Below are 16638 nucleotides of genomic sequence, written 5' to 3'. Positions count from 1 at the left end.
TCTAGGGGGCCGCTGGCAACTGGCAAGAGCCTTTGGTAACTTTGGGGCTGCTTGCAATGCTTTGTATCTCCATCTAGATTGTGGTTGCTGGTGCTGTGGTTTGAACATGGTTGTCCCTCTGAAACCAAGCAGGATTTTTAGTCCCTACGCTCTTAAATGAGTGATATTAACTGGGTGGAAACTTCATCTACCTCCACTGTTTATGGGTAAGGCCTTTGGGAAGTGGTAAACTAGACTGGGTCACTAAAGTGGTGCCCCCATGACTGAATTCTGGTGACTTCCTAAGAAGAGGAGAAAGACGCAGACACGCGCACTCCCTCCCCTAGCTTGTAATGCCCTGGACCACCTCAGGCCTCGGCCAGTGAATACTCCATTACCGGGGCTGTACCAGTGGGAACTGCCCCATCTAGAACCATAAGCCAAAATAAATCTCTTTGCTTTGTAAAAATTTGCCTTCCCCTGATATCTTTCTATCATAATAGCTATCTGACTCATGGATGTGCTCAGTTTGTAAAAATCCATCAGATACTCCTTTTTTTTTTTTTTTTGACAGGCAGAGTTAGACAGTGAGAGAGAGAGAGACAGAGAGAAAGGTCTTCCTTCCGTTGGTTCACCCCCCAAATGGCCGCTACGGCTGGTGCACTGCAGCCAGCGCCTGTGCCAATCTGAAGCCAGGAGCCAGATGCTTCCTCCCGGTCTCCCATGTGGGTGCAGAGCCCAAGCACTTGGGTCATCCTCCACTTCCCGGGCCACAGCAGAGACCTGGACTGGAAGAGGAGCAACCAGGACAGAATCCAGCACCCCAACCAGGACTGGAACCCGGGGTGCTGGTGCCACAGGTAGAGGATTAGCCAAGTGAGCCGTGGTGCCAGCCAGATATTCCTTTATGATATGCACTTTTCTCTGTGTGCATATTACATTTCAAGAAAAGTTCAGGGTGTGGCGATATAGCAATAGCAGGTTAAGCTGTTGTCTGAGATGCCAGAATACCATACTTAAGCATTGGTTCAAGTCCCATCTGCTCTACTTAAAATTCAATTCCATATAATGTGCCTGGTAAAGTGTTGGAGGAAGGAAGAAATAATTGGGCTCCTGCTACCCACATTGGAGACCCAAGTACAGTTTCTGCTCCTGGCTCAGTCTGAAGCAGCCTGGGGCATTGTGGCCACCTGAAGAGTAAACCAGTGGATTGACGATCACTCTCTTTCTACTGCTCTCTCCCTCTCTATCACTCTGCCACTCAAACAGGTAACAAATATTTTTAAAAGTAAATAAAAGCTTAAAAAGTTATGTAGACTTACAAGAAATCACTTGGGGCCGGCGCCGCGGCTCACTAGGCTAATCCTCCACCTTGCGGCACCGGCACACCGGGTTCTAGTCCCGGTCGGGGCACCGATCCTGTCCCGGTTGCCCCTCTTCCAGGCCAGCTCTCTGCTGTGGCCAGGGAGTGCAGTGGAGGATGGCCCAAGTCCTTGGGCCCTGCATCCCATGGGAGACCAGGATAAGCACCTGGCTCCTGGCTTCGGATCAGCGCGGTGCGCCTGCCGCAGCGCGCTACCGCGGCAGCCATTGGAGAGTGAACCAACAGCAAAAGGAAGACCTTTCTCTCTGTCTCTCTCTCACTGTCCACTCTGCCTGTCAAAAAAAAAAAAAGAAATCACTTGGAAAATACATAAACATTTCATTTTTCTTTTAAAAGCAAGTATGTGTGTTCTATACATTGTGGTCCCATATTTGTAAATGAATAAACATATTCATTTATAATATTAGTTTTGGTTAGTTATGAATAATGGGGATATGAATCATTTTTTAAATATTTCCATTTCTCTTTGTCTGACAGAGAAACAATGATATTCTCCAAATGTGTGCAGCACATGTGTCTGGGCCAGGCTGAAATCAGGGGCCCAGAACTCTCTGTGAGTCTCCCATTTAGGCAACAAGAACCCAAGTTCATGAGCCATCACCTGCTGTCTCCCAGGTGTACATTGGCAGGAAGCTGAAATTGTAGCAGAACTAGGACTCAAACTCAGGGACTCCAATATAGAATGTGGACATTCCAAGCAGAAATGTAACCACTGAACCAGATACTTGCACTTAAAATTTTTATTCACCTATAAATACTCTACACTAACCATTCATGAGGGGCTAGCATTGTGGTGTAGCAAGTAAAGCCACAACCTGGGATGCCAGCATCCCATATGAGCACAGGTTCATGTCCCAGCAGCTCCACTTCCAATCCAGCTCCCTGCTTATGGCCTAAGAAAGGCAGCAAGGGACCACATGGCCTCCACTACCCACATGGAGACCTGGATGAAGCTCCTGGCTCCTGGCTTCAGCTTGACCCAGTCCTGGCCAATGCAGCCAGCTGGGGAGTAAAGCAGTAGTCAAGATCTTTCTCTGGGGGCTGGCGCTGTGGCTCACTTGGTTAACCCTCCACCTGAGGTGCCGGCATCCCATATGGGCACCAGTTCTAGTCCCAGTTGCTCCTCTTCCAGTCCAGCTCTCTGCTGTGGCCCAGGAGTACAGTGGAGGATGGCCCAAGTCCTTGGGCCCCTGCAGCCACATGGGAGACCAGGAAGAAGCACCTGGCCCCTGGTTTCAGATAGGCACAGCACCGGCGGTGGCAGCCATTTGGAGAGTGAACCAACGGAAGGAAAACCTTTCTCTCTGTCTCTCTCACTGTCTATAACTCTACCTGTCAAATTAAAAAAAAAAAAAGATCTTTCTTTGTAACTCTGATTTTCAAATAAATGAATAAAGATATTTTAATAACATCATGTGTCAGAGTACATCATCATGTTCATTGAAAATATGTATTGCTAGTAATTATACACAGATTTCAAGACCTTTGTGCAGCAGGATAAACATCTTTTAATTACATTTTCTATGAACTTGCTGTCCCCTCATGCTACAGGCATATGTGAACCAAGAATAAATGAAATGTTACACCTGTCTGCATCTCTGGAAGAGCAGCTGGGTCTGGGCTCAGAAGTGGAGAGCAAGGTGCTCCTGTGTGGTTAGAAGGCCATGCCCTGGCCTGAGACCTTGATGGAAAGCTTGTGGGAGACCAGCTGTCTCAGGGATAATCAACTCCTTAGCACCTGTCATTCTTATGTTCTCCATCTCTGCCTTGCCAGGAATTGTTTATTCAACCTCATTCCATTGCTTTATCTGCTATGTTCACAGAAGACTGCTGAACACCTGGGATCTTGGCAACAGTGGCCTGAATTATATACTCTATCCCCAGTGCTCGTCAAAGCCAGGCACTGCCACAGTGAATGCCAGGCAGGGCTAATGACAAGGTAAATGTTGCCTAAACTTTCTGCTGGACCAACCTGGCACAGTGAGATTACATAGATTCCTAACTGGCAGCCCAGGATCAACCCTGATGACCAGACAGCCCTGGAATTGGGATTCCTCCTCTGTCTTCCAAGAGTTCAGATAAAGGGGGCCATGGAGATGGCTTCTCTGAGCAGTTCTAAGATGGTCATTATAGAATTTCTACTTTCACAATAACCCATGGACAGAAACCACTTGCTACACCACAATGTCAGCCCCTCATGAATGGTTAGTATATAGTATTTATAGGTAAATAAAAATTTTAAGTGCAAGTATCTGGTTCAGTGGTTACATTTCTGCTTGGAATGTCCACATTCTATATTGGAGTCCCTGAGTTTGAGTCCTGGTTCTGCTACAATTTCAGCTTCCTGACAATGTACACCCTGGAAGGCATCAGGTGAGGCAGAGTCTTCCCACCAGAGCTGTTCTGAAATTCAGAGTCCAGTCCTGCCAGTGCCACCCTTGGTTATGAGACCCTGCACTGACCACTTAAGCCATCCATCTACGTCAATGGGGATAAAGCAGAAATAGTGATTTAAAACAAAAAAGATCATGTATCACAAAGTACTCAGAAGAGTATAAAAAGTCAATGAAATTCAAGTATGGTAAAGCTTTGTGGAAAACTCTTCCAATGATTCCAGTTTCCCCCTTCTGAAATCACTCACATTGTCTGGAAGTGGCCCCAAGCAGGGAAGAGTGCAAGGCTTCCCAGTGGGATTTGGTAGACGTCTCAGGATGGTTCTAGGCCTGTTTTCTATTGGTGATGACAAATACATATTTAACTTTCAGCACTTATATTTATAAGGTCATGGTTTCTGGGTGGTCATGAATCCAGGGTCAGCTCGTGAGGGTTCTCTGTGTCAGGATTTCACAGGGCTGCTGACCATAGGTCAGCCAGGGCTGTGGTCTCATCTGAGGCTCAATGGTGGAACGATCTGTTTCCACACTCACCAGGTCTGGGGAAGATTCAGTTCCTAGTGGATTGTTAGACAGGGGCCCTCAGTCTAGCTGTTGGCTGAGGCCACACTCCATGCTTTCCTGTACGGGCCTCTCCATGGAGCAGCTTGCTTCTTCAGAGCCAGCAGGAACAGAGTCCATACAGAATCAACAAGGAGGGCAGAAGCCCCAGTCCTATACAATGCAACCACAACAGTGATGTCTCATCTGCTCTGCTCTAACTTATTGGCTGGAAACAAGTCATGGTTCCTGCCACACTACCTAGGAATAGATTACCAAAATGCAAGAATATCCATGGGCAAAGATAGCTGGGAGCTGTATTATTCATTACAAAAATGAAATTCCCGAGCCAAGCTACTTTTGAGGCAAAGAGATTTATTTATCTCACAGTGTTAATAGCCAAAGTCCAAATACATAGTGCAGGAGCAGGTTCTGGTGAGGGGCCCATGGTGGATGGGGAAGCATGTGCAGAAAAAGGATCACATAGCAAGCCCAGAACCAGACTCAGGCTTTCATAGCAGCCTTCACACGAGAACTGATGTCTAGGGGCACATTTGACCTACAGATCCAAGGGCCTGCCTCGAGGCCTCACCTCTTAATGGTTCCACATCCTCCAAACACCACACTGGGAACCAAGCCTTGACACATGGCCTTTGTGGGAAGTCCAGCATCCAAACTGATACTCAAACCATAGCAGGATCACTCTAGTGACTGTCTGTCCTGCTCGCTGAAGTCTGTACCTAAGCATGTCAGCCTACCTGTGGGTGTTAAAATCTCTCACACAGGAAGAATTAATTGTCTCTCCCAATCCAAACCTGCCTTCAGGTGATCCAGAGCTCCTCCATGTGGGAACGCAGGAGGCATCCTGTTCTCTCTCCTTTCGCTTGTCTTGTGAGCTGTTTATGGGACACTGGAGAACCCAGGGACTCCCCATACAGTCCCAGAATCAGTTTTAGGAGGAGAGTTACCCTATTTATACTGTTCCTGGCATTTCTGTGATAGCTTGACACTGTACAAACCATTTCCATGTTACTTTGAATTTTCTTGGTATCAGCCTCCCCATTAGAGAGCCTCTCTGACATGGGGGAAGGGATATCTCAGGGGCCAAGATCATTTCAGTCCTGCAGTCACAGTGGTAGCTGCAGTCAAGGATCCACAAGGAAGGAAACGCCCCTCAAGAGGGAATTCTCCAAGGCCGGCGCCGCGGCTCACTAGGCTAATCCTCCACCTTGCGGCGCCGGCACACCGGGTTCTAGTCCCGGTCGGGACACCGATCCTGTCCCGGTTGCCCCTCTTCCAGGCCAGCTCTCTGCTGTGGCCAGGGAGTGCAGTGGAGGATGGCCCAAGTCCTTGGGCCCTGCACCCCATGGGAGACCAGGATAAGTACCTGGCTCCTGCCATCGGATCAGCGCGGTGCGCCGGCCGCAGCGCGCTACTGCAGCGGCCATTGGAGGGTGAACCAACGGCAAAAGGAAGACCTTTCTCTCTGTCTCTCTCTCTCTCACTGTCCACTCTGCCTGTCAAAAATTAAAAAAAATAAAAAAATAAAAAATAAAAATAAAAAAAAAAGAGGGAATTCTCCAGTCCAAACTCCCAGCAGGCTTTGCTGGGAGGTGTTCACAGGGTGCTCCCCTAGCCCTAGTCTAGGCTCCACACGGACTATCACACAGAGATGGTGTCCCTCCCAGTACTGAAGCCTCCACTCCACACTTTGAGGTATTGGGAAAAGACCTCGGCTGCCAGGTAGCAGGTCCAGTTGAAATCACAGGACAGATTCACCTGCTTCAAGATTCACAACTTGTAATAAGAGACACACCCTGATCCAACATCCATCCATAACAGCTTCAGGTGAAAGGCAGGTGACTGCTTCACAGGCAGCCTGTCTTCATGTCCCATACCTTGTATTGTATGTCATCAACTTTCACTCTCATTACTGCAGCCTCTAGTAGGACTTTACCGCCAGGTTCAGTTTACAACACTGAGTAAAGGAAGTATCAGTTACTCAGTCAAACATCATGTCTGTTCCCAACCAGACCTTAGGTACAGGAAACACAACTTCTACACATAAAGCCTGTCACACCACTCCAACTTCCATATCCTATCCATGCCCATGTTCTTGAGTTTCAGTTCCAGGGTCTTCCCCACCCTCAGCATGAATCAAGCAACCTGGGCCCTTTTGTCCACTGTTGTCTTGATGAATAGCCAGACTATTGCACCAGACCATGTTGGACCAGATTTCTCATTGGAATCTTCATCTTCAGACTTTTTAAACCTCCCCCAATGGCGCTAAGTGCAGCAAACTTGTTTGGACTTGTTTAATGCTAGGTGACCAACAGGAGCTCCCTTGTAACTCCCAGTGTTGTATTAAAACCTGGTGAGGTTCTTTGGTTTTCTTATTTTGTGGTAAAAAAAAAATTATAATGAGCCTGCAGGACTCAACTGAGATAATACCAATTATGTTGGTGACATCAAACAATCAAAATCAGGAGCCAGTAGAACCTGGACCTCATTCCCTCTACCAGACTTCATCAGGGGGCTGACATCAGTGTCAAGAGCCCAGCTTGTTTGATCTGCAGCATGTTGGCCTTGACATCTACAATGAACACAGGTATGTTGCTCTTCTTAACGGCTGACTCAGGTTCAGAGGAACTAGATAAGGACATTCTGGTCCAGCATGTTTCTCCAGGGGACATCCTTCCAAGGATATTGGGGCAGTCGCTAAGGTACAGTGTCTTGGTCCCCAGGGACCAAGTGGATGTGTGGAACCAGCAGCCCCTTTTCCTTTCATTTGAGCCACTACAGAATGCAATAACCATGGTATGGTGCATTTTGCTTTGTTTCTTTTATGTATGCACTTCTTTCTCCGTCCAGTGAATTACTTCCCCATAGGTTGGGACTTTGACCTCTAGTAATTGACCGCAGAAGAACTGCACACACCGGAAATGACCATGCAGCCACCCAAGGACCACAAGTTCCTGCTGCCACCTTCTGACTCTCTCCCCTCTCAAACCCCAAGCTTCTTGAGTCTCAGCCATTCCAGCAGATCCCACTTCACTGAACCAACTCTGTGTAGACTCAGTCTCAGACTCAGTTACTCCTATAACCCTGTCCCAACACAGCTTACAGCAGATGCCAGATGTGCAGGACTTTCCCCACACTCCGAACAACCGACTCTGCAGCCGCCAACACCAGCTGGACATCCACACATTTAAATGGGCTTGGTTCTGACCCATTGTGCCCTACTGTCTGGAAGCCTTGTGATCCTGGTTTTGGGGGAGGTTTGTGAGGAGTTCATTTCACAGGCATGATTGCTTATAGACTGGGAGGGGGTCCAAGCATGGACACTTCAGCCTACCTACCTCCCATGGCTATGGCAGGACCCCTCTGGGATAAGGGATATGGCCTTAGATCATACTGTGGACAATCATACAGCATAGAATTCCATCATGGCTGGCCAAAGGCAGTAGAGATTAGAGTTTCTGTGACCCACCTAGGAGAAGAGAATTCTAGTTTGAGGAAGGAGTGATGAGCAAAGAACCAGTGAGAGAAGCCAAAACTATCCCCACATATACACATTCCATAATGTCATAACCATATGCAGCCATCTATACAGAGAAATGTGTCCTGATGCCTAAACTACACACTGCCCCCCGCCCCGGGGTGGCAGATACAGCAACACCCATCACTAAGTTGGGCAGATGCTCTCTAGGAATCCTGTATCTGTCCCACTGGGACAAATTGGGGTACTTGATCTCCTTCAACACCAGTTCAGTGTTGTGTTCAGTACACTTCTAACCAATTCTGTCAAAATAGCAAGCTTGGAGGCTATAACCTGGGCCCTGCTCATACTGTAATTCATAGCCATGACTCAATGGCTGGCGGCCTCTGGGCAGGTGCACTCTAATCATGGGATGCAATGTTAGTGGACAGCTACTGTACAGGCACCTTTTCAGAACATGACTGCAGGCAGGGCTGCCTTATCAGAGGCCGTTCTGTTTGGGAGTGTGATAACAGGTAGCACTTAGAGACAGATAAGCATTAATACAGTCATGAGTTGGCCCGCACATATATAAGCAGCAGCTCTTGCCTTCTGCTGTACACCTTCCACTCGTCCTGCCTTCCTCGCTGACTTGGGAGCCAGGAAGAACCATGAAGTGGCTGCTGCTCCTCGGCCTGCTGGCACTCTCTGAGTGCATTGTCCACAAGTGAGTGTGGCATCATCAGGCAACCAGAAGAGAAACTCCAGAGGCAAATCCCCAGTCCTCTGCTGCCTCCCATGTCCCCTTTCTTTCCTCTCCTATTTTCCTCCTTTCCTTCCTCCTAGTCTTCCATATCTGAGTCTTCCTTCCTGGTATCTCTCTGCCCCTCTGGGGAGGCCACATTGCAGTCGAGGTTTACAGCCCAGCCCCTGAGTGCAGCCAGAGTTTGGTTTCAAACTGACCAGCAGTCACTTCATCTCCATGCACTGTTGGCTAATAGATGGGAGCTTCTCGCCTCCTCCTTCCTTCTCTCTCAGACCAATTTCCTTGTCCTCCAGCTTCTGTAGCATCCCCTTAGTAGGATCCTTGCCCAGTTACCCATCCTCCTCTAACCATGCATGTGCCAATGCTCTGCCCCAGGGTCCCCCTGGTCAGAAAGAAGTCCTTGAGGAAGAACCTGATTGAGAAGGGCTTGCTGCAGGACTACCTGAAGACTCACACTCTCAACCTGGCCACCAAGTACTTGCCCAAAGCTGCCTTCGACTCAGTGCCCACTGAGAGCCTGGAGAACTACCTGGATGTGAGTGCACAGGCAGGGGGGAGGGGCAGCCCCAAGGACTGAGCCAGGAAGAGAGAGGGTTCCTAGGGGAAATGGATGACAGCCAATGACTGCTCCCTGGATCTCAGCAGCCCAGAGCTGTCAGAAAAACTCCAATCACAATTTTTGCCCTCACTCGTTCTTAATTCAATTGTTTATTCTTCGAATGCTTATTTATACTGAGTGCTCTGTTATGTGTCAGGCCTTGTGTTGGGACCAGAAGGCAGCACTGAGAAATGTAACACAGTAGGAGAGAAAGACGACCTCACTGAGCTTCACTACCTAGTGAGAAACAAAACTAGGATGAGGGGCACCAAGTGAGGGTTCATTTGCTGAGTGAGTGGCTCCTGTAGGAGAGGGAGGCCTCCTGGGAGCCGTGTAGGAGTTTCTAAGAGCAGGGAGGGAATTCCAGAGAACATGAGGACACCTGCTAACCCATGCCCAGAGAGAGCCAAGTGCATTTGAAGGAGGAAGAAGAGGGTGTGAGAGAAAGACACAGTGGGAAGGATGGTGGTGCCAAGTGAGGCCGAGAGGCTATGGGTAGGGAAGACTACTAAGAGGCCAGGTTTGACTTGGCCTGGACCCTAAATGCAACAGATTGATCTGAATCACTGGCGTGGTGTGATCAGGTTTGAGTCTTAGACCCTCTCTGACTCTCTCATTTGGAACCCAATGGCCAGCCCTACAGTAGACACTGTGTGTCTTCTCTATGAATAGCACATGGCCAAGGGCACAAAGCAGCCTTTCCTATGGTCAATGGCTAGGCCTGTGAGATCTACCAAACCTTCTGCAAAAGGGGGCTGTAATGCCTGCAGGCCTGGAGATCTTGGGCAACTTGTTCACATTCTCTGAGCCTCAGAACAGATCCACTAATGGCCACCATCCTCAGGTAGTTGCAAGTCATTAACACAATAGAGCTCTGGGAGTGCTTAGCATAGGCTCGGCTGGCCCTTGGTAGAGCTCAGAAATATCAGTCCATTTATCCATTTCACACATATTTATGAAGACCTATGAAGGGTCAGAGGCTCGGCACACGCTGGGAACAGTAACTAGAGCCAACCAAGTCTAAGGACAGAAACAGGTGTGTGAGATGAATTCAGGCCATGAGAGGGAACACAAAGCATAACTATTAATTATTTAACTAACCAGTGGGAAGAAGAAAAGTTGGGGAGGGGGCAATTTGGATAATGTGATCAGAGAAAGTTTCTTGATAGAGGTGACATTGGATGAGAGCTCTGAATGAGGAATAAGGAGTCAGCCAAGAGAAGATCCAGAAAAAAAAAATTTCCTAGCACAATGAATACCCAGAGAAAAGGCCCTGGGATGGAGCTCGTCGTTGTCTGAGAATAGTACAAAGCCAGGGTAACTGCAGCAGAGATGGTAAGGAGGAAAGTGCTGACACTGAGAATAAAAATACTAATAGACCCTTTCCTTGAAATTTGCTGTTCACAACAAGGTTGAGAAATAAGAGATCTCCATTAGTTCCAATGTTTAAGTGACTTGTATGTCTCCTGATCGGCGAGTTAATGAATATGCATCTGAGGCCTGACTGGCTGGGTGCCACTGTTTACACCCCATCCTTTGAGAAGGTGCGCTCTCCAGGAGGGCGAGACTGACAGGCTGGGCACCGGCTGAGAGGCCAGCAGATAAGCCTTGGAAGCAAACATGCTAGGAGGTTAACGGTCAGAGGCAATCAGGGAGCCGAGAAGACTTCAAGGAGGAGACCAGAGCTGGGCTTTGAAGGAGCGTATACTTGGCGGGGGGTGGGGGGATGAGAAAAAGGAAGGAGAAGATAGAGTTGGATTTAGGAGCTGTTCTGGGGAGAGGCCAAGATGGGGAGTTGCAGGTCCTTGAGCTGTGCTGTCCTGACCCCTGCAGACTGAATACTTTGGCACCATCAGCATCGGAACCCCCCCTCAGGACTTCACTGTCATCTTTGACACCGGCTCTTCCAACCTGTGGGTGCCCTCTGTCTACTGCTCCAGTGCTGCCTGCAGTGAGTGCCTGCCATGCCCAGCCCAATTTGCCCCTTGCTGCCCAGCAACAGCTGATGCTGGGTACCCTGACCACTCAGTGACTTCTCTCAGTTCCCACTTCAACCCTATAGGAATCACTCAGGGATTCAAGCAAAAGGCCTTGTCCAGGAAGCTACTAGGAGTCAAGCACTGGGCACAGATGCTCTGGGAGATAAAGAAATGACTTGGAAGTGGTTGGATGGACTCACAGAGGAGAACGCTTGTAGAAGCCCAAAGCAAGGCAGGGACGAAGTGCTCCAGGCCCACCAGCCATGTAACACAGTGGGCTTAAAGCTGAGCTGGGACATGCTGGAGATGAGTGAGGAGCTCATTAAAATACGTACAGACAAGTCATTGCCTTGCTAATGAAAGAACTATGTGACTGGAAATTACCATAATTTTTCAAACTCCATGCTCTTCCAGGTTTTGTACTTCCATTTTAATTAATAGGAGGTGCCTATGGAATCAGTGGTGCCCTAACTGGAGCCTTGGCTGTGCAGGGGGGCTGTGACAGCACTTAGCACCATGGGCAGCCAGGCTGCTGCTCTCAGTGCTTGTCTGGGGGACCTCAGGAGGGCATGAGGTAGGCTGTGACTGTCCACCAGTGAGGTGGTGCTGACTGCCAAAAAGTCGAGACTGGAACCTGTGGACTCTTGACCTTCAAAGGTCAACTTAAAGATCATTCTGGGGCAGAGGTCATCTTCCTCCTCCATAGTCCCACTCAAGCCAAGAAACCCCATCCCAGGAAGATATGCCCATCCAACCACCCTTGCTTGCCCTCTGGAAGTTAATGATGTCACTCCTTGCCTTTGCAGGCGTCCATAATCAGTTCAACCCTGAGGACTCCTCCACCTTCCAGGCCACCAGCGAGTCTCTCTCCATCACCTATGGCACTGGCAGCATGACAGGCTTCCTGGGATACGACACTGTGAACGTGAGCACCTAGGGGCTCTGCCCCCTACACTGCCCCACCCTGGGGCCAGTTTCCAAGGACTTTGGTGAACACAGTGAATGTCCCAAAGCAAGCTCATTCTAACAGTATGAGTCTCAGAGATCTCACAAGCAACCTCACAGGCAGTGCAGGGATCAATGTGACAGAGCTGTCACACACATTCTGGGGGTGAAGACATATGTGCATAAGGGAGTAGTGTCGGGAGTCTACTGCCAACCTTAAGGCTGACTGTCATGGAGGAGGCAAGCAAAGGGACACAAGCGTTCAGTTCTCTTTTTGCATCTCCCTCTCTTTCCCATATTCCCTCAAGTCACAGGAGCTCCACAAATCTCCAGGGCATGGCAGGGGTCTAGGGCCCTAATTTGCTGGAGTCTGTTTCACATCTACCCAATCTGAAAGGCAAATGCACACTGACCATTCATTCTGCATCAGTATGTTACAGTGAATCACACATGTGGCCGTGGACAGTAGTTCTGTCCAGTGGGGAGCCACAAGCATTCTAGGGAACAGTCCCTCTCCCTGCCTTCCAGCCTGAGGCCCTGGAAGCTGAGTCCTCCAGGAAATGAAGCAGGATCGCTCTGGGTCCAGGACTGGAACCCAGCAATGGGTAGGTGCCCACAAAGGATATCATCACTGTCATTCCCTCCTACACAGGTTGGGAACATCGAAGACACCAACCAGATCTTTGGGCTGAGTGAGTCAGAGCCTGGCTCCTTCCTGTACTACGCTCCCTTCGATGGCATCCTGGGTCTGGCCTACCCCAGCATTTCTGCCTCCGATGCCACGCCCGTCTTTGACAACATGTGGGACCAGGGCCTGGTGTCCCAGGACCTCTTCTCCGTCTACCTGAGCTCGTAGGTTGGCTAGCCCGGGGCCTCTCCCACAGAGACCATTTTCACCTGGCCCAGCAAGGGACTTATCCAGGGCTGGATGGGCTGGATAGGATCTTACAAGAGATTTTTGAAGTCAATGTCCAAGTCCAAAAAAGTACATCTATGGCCAGTAACATTGCCAAATCTCTCCTCTCCTCTCCTGTCCTCTCCTGTCCTGTCCTCTCCTCTCCTCTCCTCTCCTCTCCTCTTCTCTCCTCTCCTCCCCTCCCTTCCCTCTCTTCCCCTCCCCTGCCCTCCCTTCCTCCTCTCCCTTCCTCCCCTCCCCTCCCTTCCAACTACACAGCTTTGTGAACTTCAGCAAGCTGCCTTATTTCTCTGAGACACAGTGTCTTATAACATGAAAATAATAATACGGACCACTGTGTGGACTTGGTATTACACGAAAAGAACCCACACCTTATATTCATTAAATAAAAGTTTAATTAAAAAAAAATCACACCAGTCACACATTCAGTATAGCTCCTGGCACTGAAAAGTATCCCATCAAGGGTAGCTCTTAGGCTGCACATAGCAGATATGCAACGTGAATGACTGAATTCCTGTCTTACACCTCTCATTTTTCCACAGTGATGATGACAGCGGCAGCGTTGTGATGTTTGGTGGCATTGATTCGTCTTACTACACAGGAAGCCTGAACTGGGTGCCAGTTTCTTATGAGGGCTACTGGCAGATCACCGTGGACAGGTGAGACCATATTGATGCATGGCATCCTGGCCTGAACCATGATCCCATTTCACTGTGGATCTGCTATCCTGATCTGCCTAGAACAGCCAGCACAGGAGAAAGCTGGATGGTCAAGCCACAGAGAGCCCAGAAAGGCACCTCACTTGAAGGGGAGGAGAGAGGCTATCCAGGAGCTCAGCTCATTGACAAGGATGGGACTGATGCTTCCTTGTGGTCCAAGGAGGCTTGGTCACATTCCAGCGCACCTGGGGAAGACAGTTAGCAAACCTACCTGTCCATACCTCTCAGCATTTAGGGAACCTGGAAAGCAGCACACAATCTGTAGCAAGACTGTTACTGGTAGTCTAGGATAAGGGCAAAATGACTGAGAAATTGTCGCAGACCAAGCATGTCCTGGCCCTTTGAAGCTGGCTTCCAAGTTGTTCTGACGCTGTGGAGGTCCAACTAGGGTCATATGTATAACACCTGGGGACCCAGGGGACCCTTCCTTGTATTTCCCACTCAGCATCACCATGGATGGAGAGACCATTGCTTGTGCTGATGGCTGCCAGGCCATCGTGGACACGGGCACCTCCCTGCTGGCTGGCCCCACCAGTGCCATTTCCAACATCCAGAGCTACATTGGAGCCTCTGAGAACTCTGATGGCGAGGCAAGTCCAGCCCCTAATGCTCTCTTCTAGCCTCAGGTGGTGGGAGTGCCATATACAAGGAATGAACCCCTTCTAACCCCTACACTCGCACCTTCCAGATGATCGTCAGCTGCTCATCCATGTACTCCCTGCCCAACATTGTCTTCACCATCAACGGAGTCCAGTACCCTGTGCCTGCCAGTGCCTACATCCTGGAGGTAAGGGACCGCTTGGCCAGCTGATGGGTGGAGCCTCACACAAAGTGACTGCACACTGCTCTCCGAAAAAGGAATTCACAGCTGAAGCCAAGAGGCAGACTGACACCTGTTCTTCATGGCCTATAGACAGAGAGAGTGTATTCACAAAAGAACAAGAATGGATGATGTGTCTAGAGAAAAGAAAGGCAAAAAGTGATGGTGTGAAAAGGGAATTCTCTCCATTTAGACCTGTATCTGAGCCCTCGGTCTCAATGTCCTGCATTGAGCAGGGTGCAACCTCTCTCAGCATGTTCCTCATCTAAAATCAGAGGTGTCAGCTCAACACCTTTAGTCCAGAGAAAGTAAACTCCTTGTTTCCTACCAAATGGCCAGGTGCAAGACCAGTTTTTCCCAATGGGTTGACCTTACTCAGCAAGAAGTACTAACACCTGGTGCTCTCCCTACACAAGTGTAGTGTGCAGCCAAAGCTGAGCCCAGTAACCCAGGGAAAAGGAAGAACCCACAGCCGCCCAGTGTGACAGTGGCCACAATGGGAATAATGAGAAGTGGCTTCAGGGATTCTAAATCTCCTTCCAGGGCTGAGGTCAGGGTTCCCGTGTCTAAAAGTGACAGCAGATAATGGCCAGCAATGCAGGCACAAGAGTGCAGGGAGCACTTGTGCAGCCTGGCCCCAACACAGCAACAGCCACATCCCTGGACACTGAGCCAGGTAGACCCTCTTTTCACAGGACTTGCAGCAGACCAGGGATCTCTTAATGGTTATCACTCTGCACCTGTAACCCCTACCCTGTTCCCCATCTCTCATGCTATTCTCTGTACTACAGGAAGATGATGCCTGCGTTAGTGGCTTCGAGGGCATGAACCTCGACACCTACACTGGTGAGCTCTGGATTCTGGGTGACGTCTTCATCCGCCAGTACTTCACCGTCTTCGACCGTGCCAACAATCAGCTTGGCCTGGCTGCTGCAGCTTAAGCACACAGCTTTGAAACCACTTTCAGAGAGATCTGGCCTCAGTCCTGCACCGCCGTTGGTGGACAGAATTTTCCTGATTGTTCTTCCAGAAACACAGTCACCTTCCAATAGAAGTAGATGGTTGGCCCTGTTCCCACTAACATCCACAATGTAGAATAAACATAGCTGATAAAAATAGGTTTGTGACTGCTTCTCCTAACTAGTATGTCTCCTCCTATTGCTGGGGTCATAACACCAGACAGACAAGCAGAAATGAACACGTCCACTTGGATAGCACCAAACACAGTGACATTTCATAACAGGCCAGAAGCAATTGGAGAGAGAGGCAGCATAAGAACACAAAACACTGAATGGGTGATTGGGAAACACACTGTTGGGTACATTCAAAAGCAGGAATGATTCTAGGGAAAAAAACACTGAAGGCTGGTCACAAAGTCTGTAAATAGGTTAAAAACTACAGAATCGTACACTCCAATGTGTAAATGGTATTGCAAAGGAATTCTATCTCAGGAAAGCTGTTCTCTATACACATTTTTTTAATTAATTAGAGGTAAACAGTTCAAATTCTATGTCAATAAAAAGTTGTTTTTCCCTAAAAGGAACTCTGGTTAGGAAGAGGCATGTAGCAAATACAGCCTAAGCAGTGTGTGCCAGGAAAAGGAGCTGGGCTCTGTCAGTCCCCTCTTTGGATCTCGGTTTCCCCACATGGAGCCAGGAGAGCAGAGTACAAGAGGGCACAGGGTCAGGAATAAGAAAGAGAGAGATCCAGGCTTCAGTCCAAAACCATCAACTAGAGACCGAACTTAACTGAGCCTCTATTTGCCCAACAACAAAACAGAGAGAGTAGCAGAAGCCATGGCCAAACACCGTTGTGAGCTTGTGAGTGAGATAATACAGGTAAAATGCTTGATAACAGGGGCAGGCATTGTGGCACGGCATGTGGAGCTGCCCTCTGCGGTGCCAGCACCGGGCACAGGTTCGAAGCCCAGCTTCTCCACCTCTGCTCTAACTACCTGCTAATGCAGCTCGGAAGGCAACAGAGGATGGCCCAGGTCCTTGGGCCTGGGCCCCTGACCCACATGGGAGACCCAGAAGAAGCTCCTGGCTCCTGGCTCCTGGCTTTGGCCTGGCCCAGCCTCAGCCATTTAAGCCATTTGGGGAGTGGACAAGAGAATGGAAA

General features: G+C 49.2%; 1 protein-coding gene across 1 annotated transcript; it reads left to right on the top strand.

Annotated features, from left to right (window-relative positions):
* The first annotated feature begins 8445 nt into the window (after window positions 1-8445).
* On the top strand, window positions 8446-15458 carry LOC133764165 (pepsin-3-like). The gene is made up of 9 exons (XM_062197841.1): window positions 8446-8501; window positions 8916-9075; window positions 10972-11089; window positions 11924-12042; window positions 12715-12914; window positions 13521-13637; window positions 14143-14287; window positions 14386-14484; window positions 15309-15458. The coding sequence occupies exons 1-9, from the start codon at window positions 8446-8448 to the stop codon at window positions 15456-15458; spliced, it is 1164 nt and encodes a 387-aa protein (XP_062053825.1).
* Window positions 15459-16638: the final 1180 nt, after the last annotated feature.

The sequence above is a fragment of the Lepus europaeus genome, chromosome 7, assembly GCF_033115175.1.
Source record: "Lepus europaeus isolate LE1 chromosome 7, mLepTim1.pri, whole genome shotgun sequence".
Taxonomy (NCBI): domain Eukaryota; kingdom Metazoa; phylum Chordata; class Mammalia; order Lagomorpha; family Leporidae; genus Lepus; species Lepus europaeus.
The sequence above is the reverse complement of the archived record's forward strand: the minus strand, read 5'-3'. Positions and strand labels throughout refer to the sequence as shown.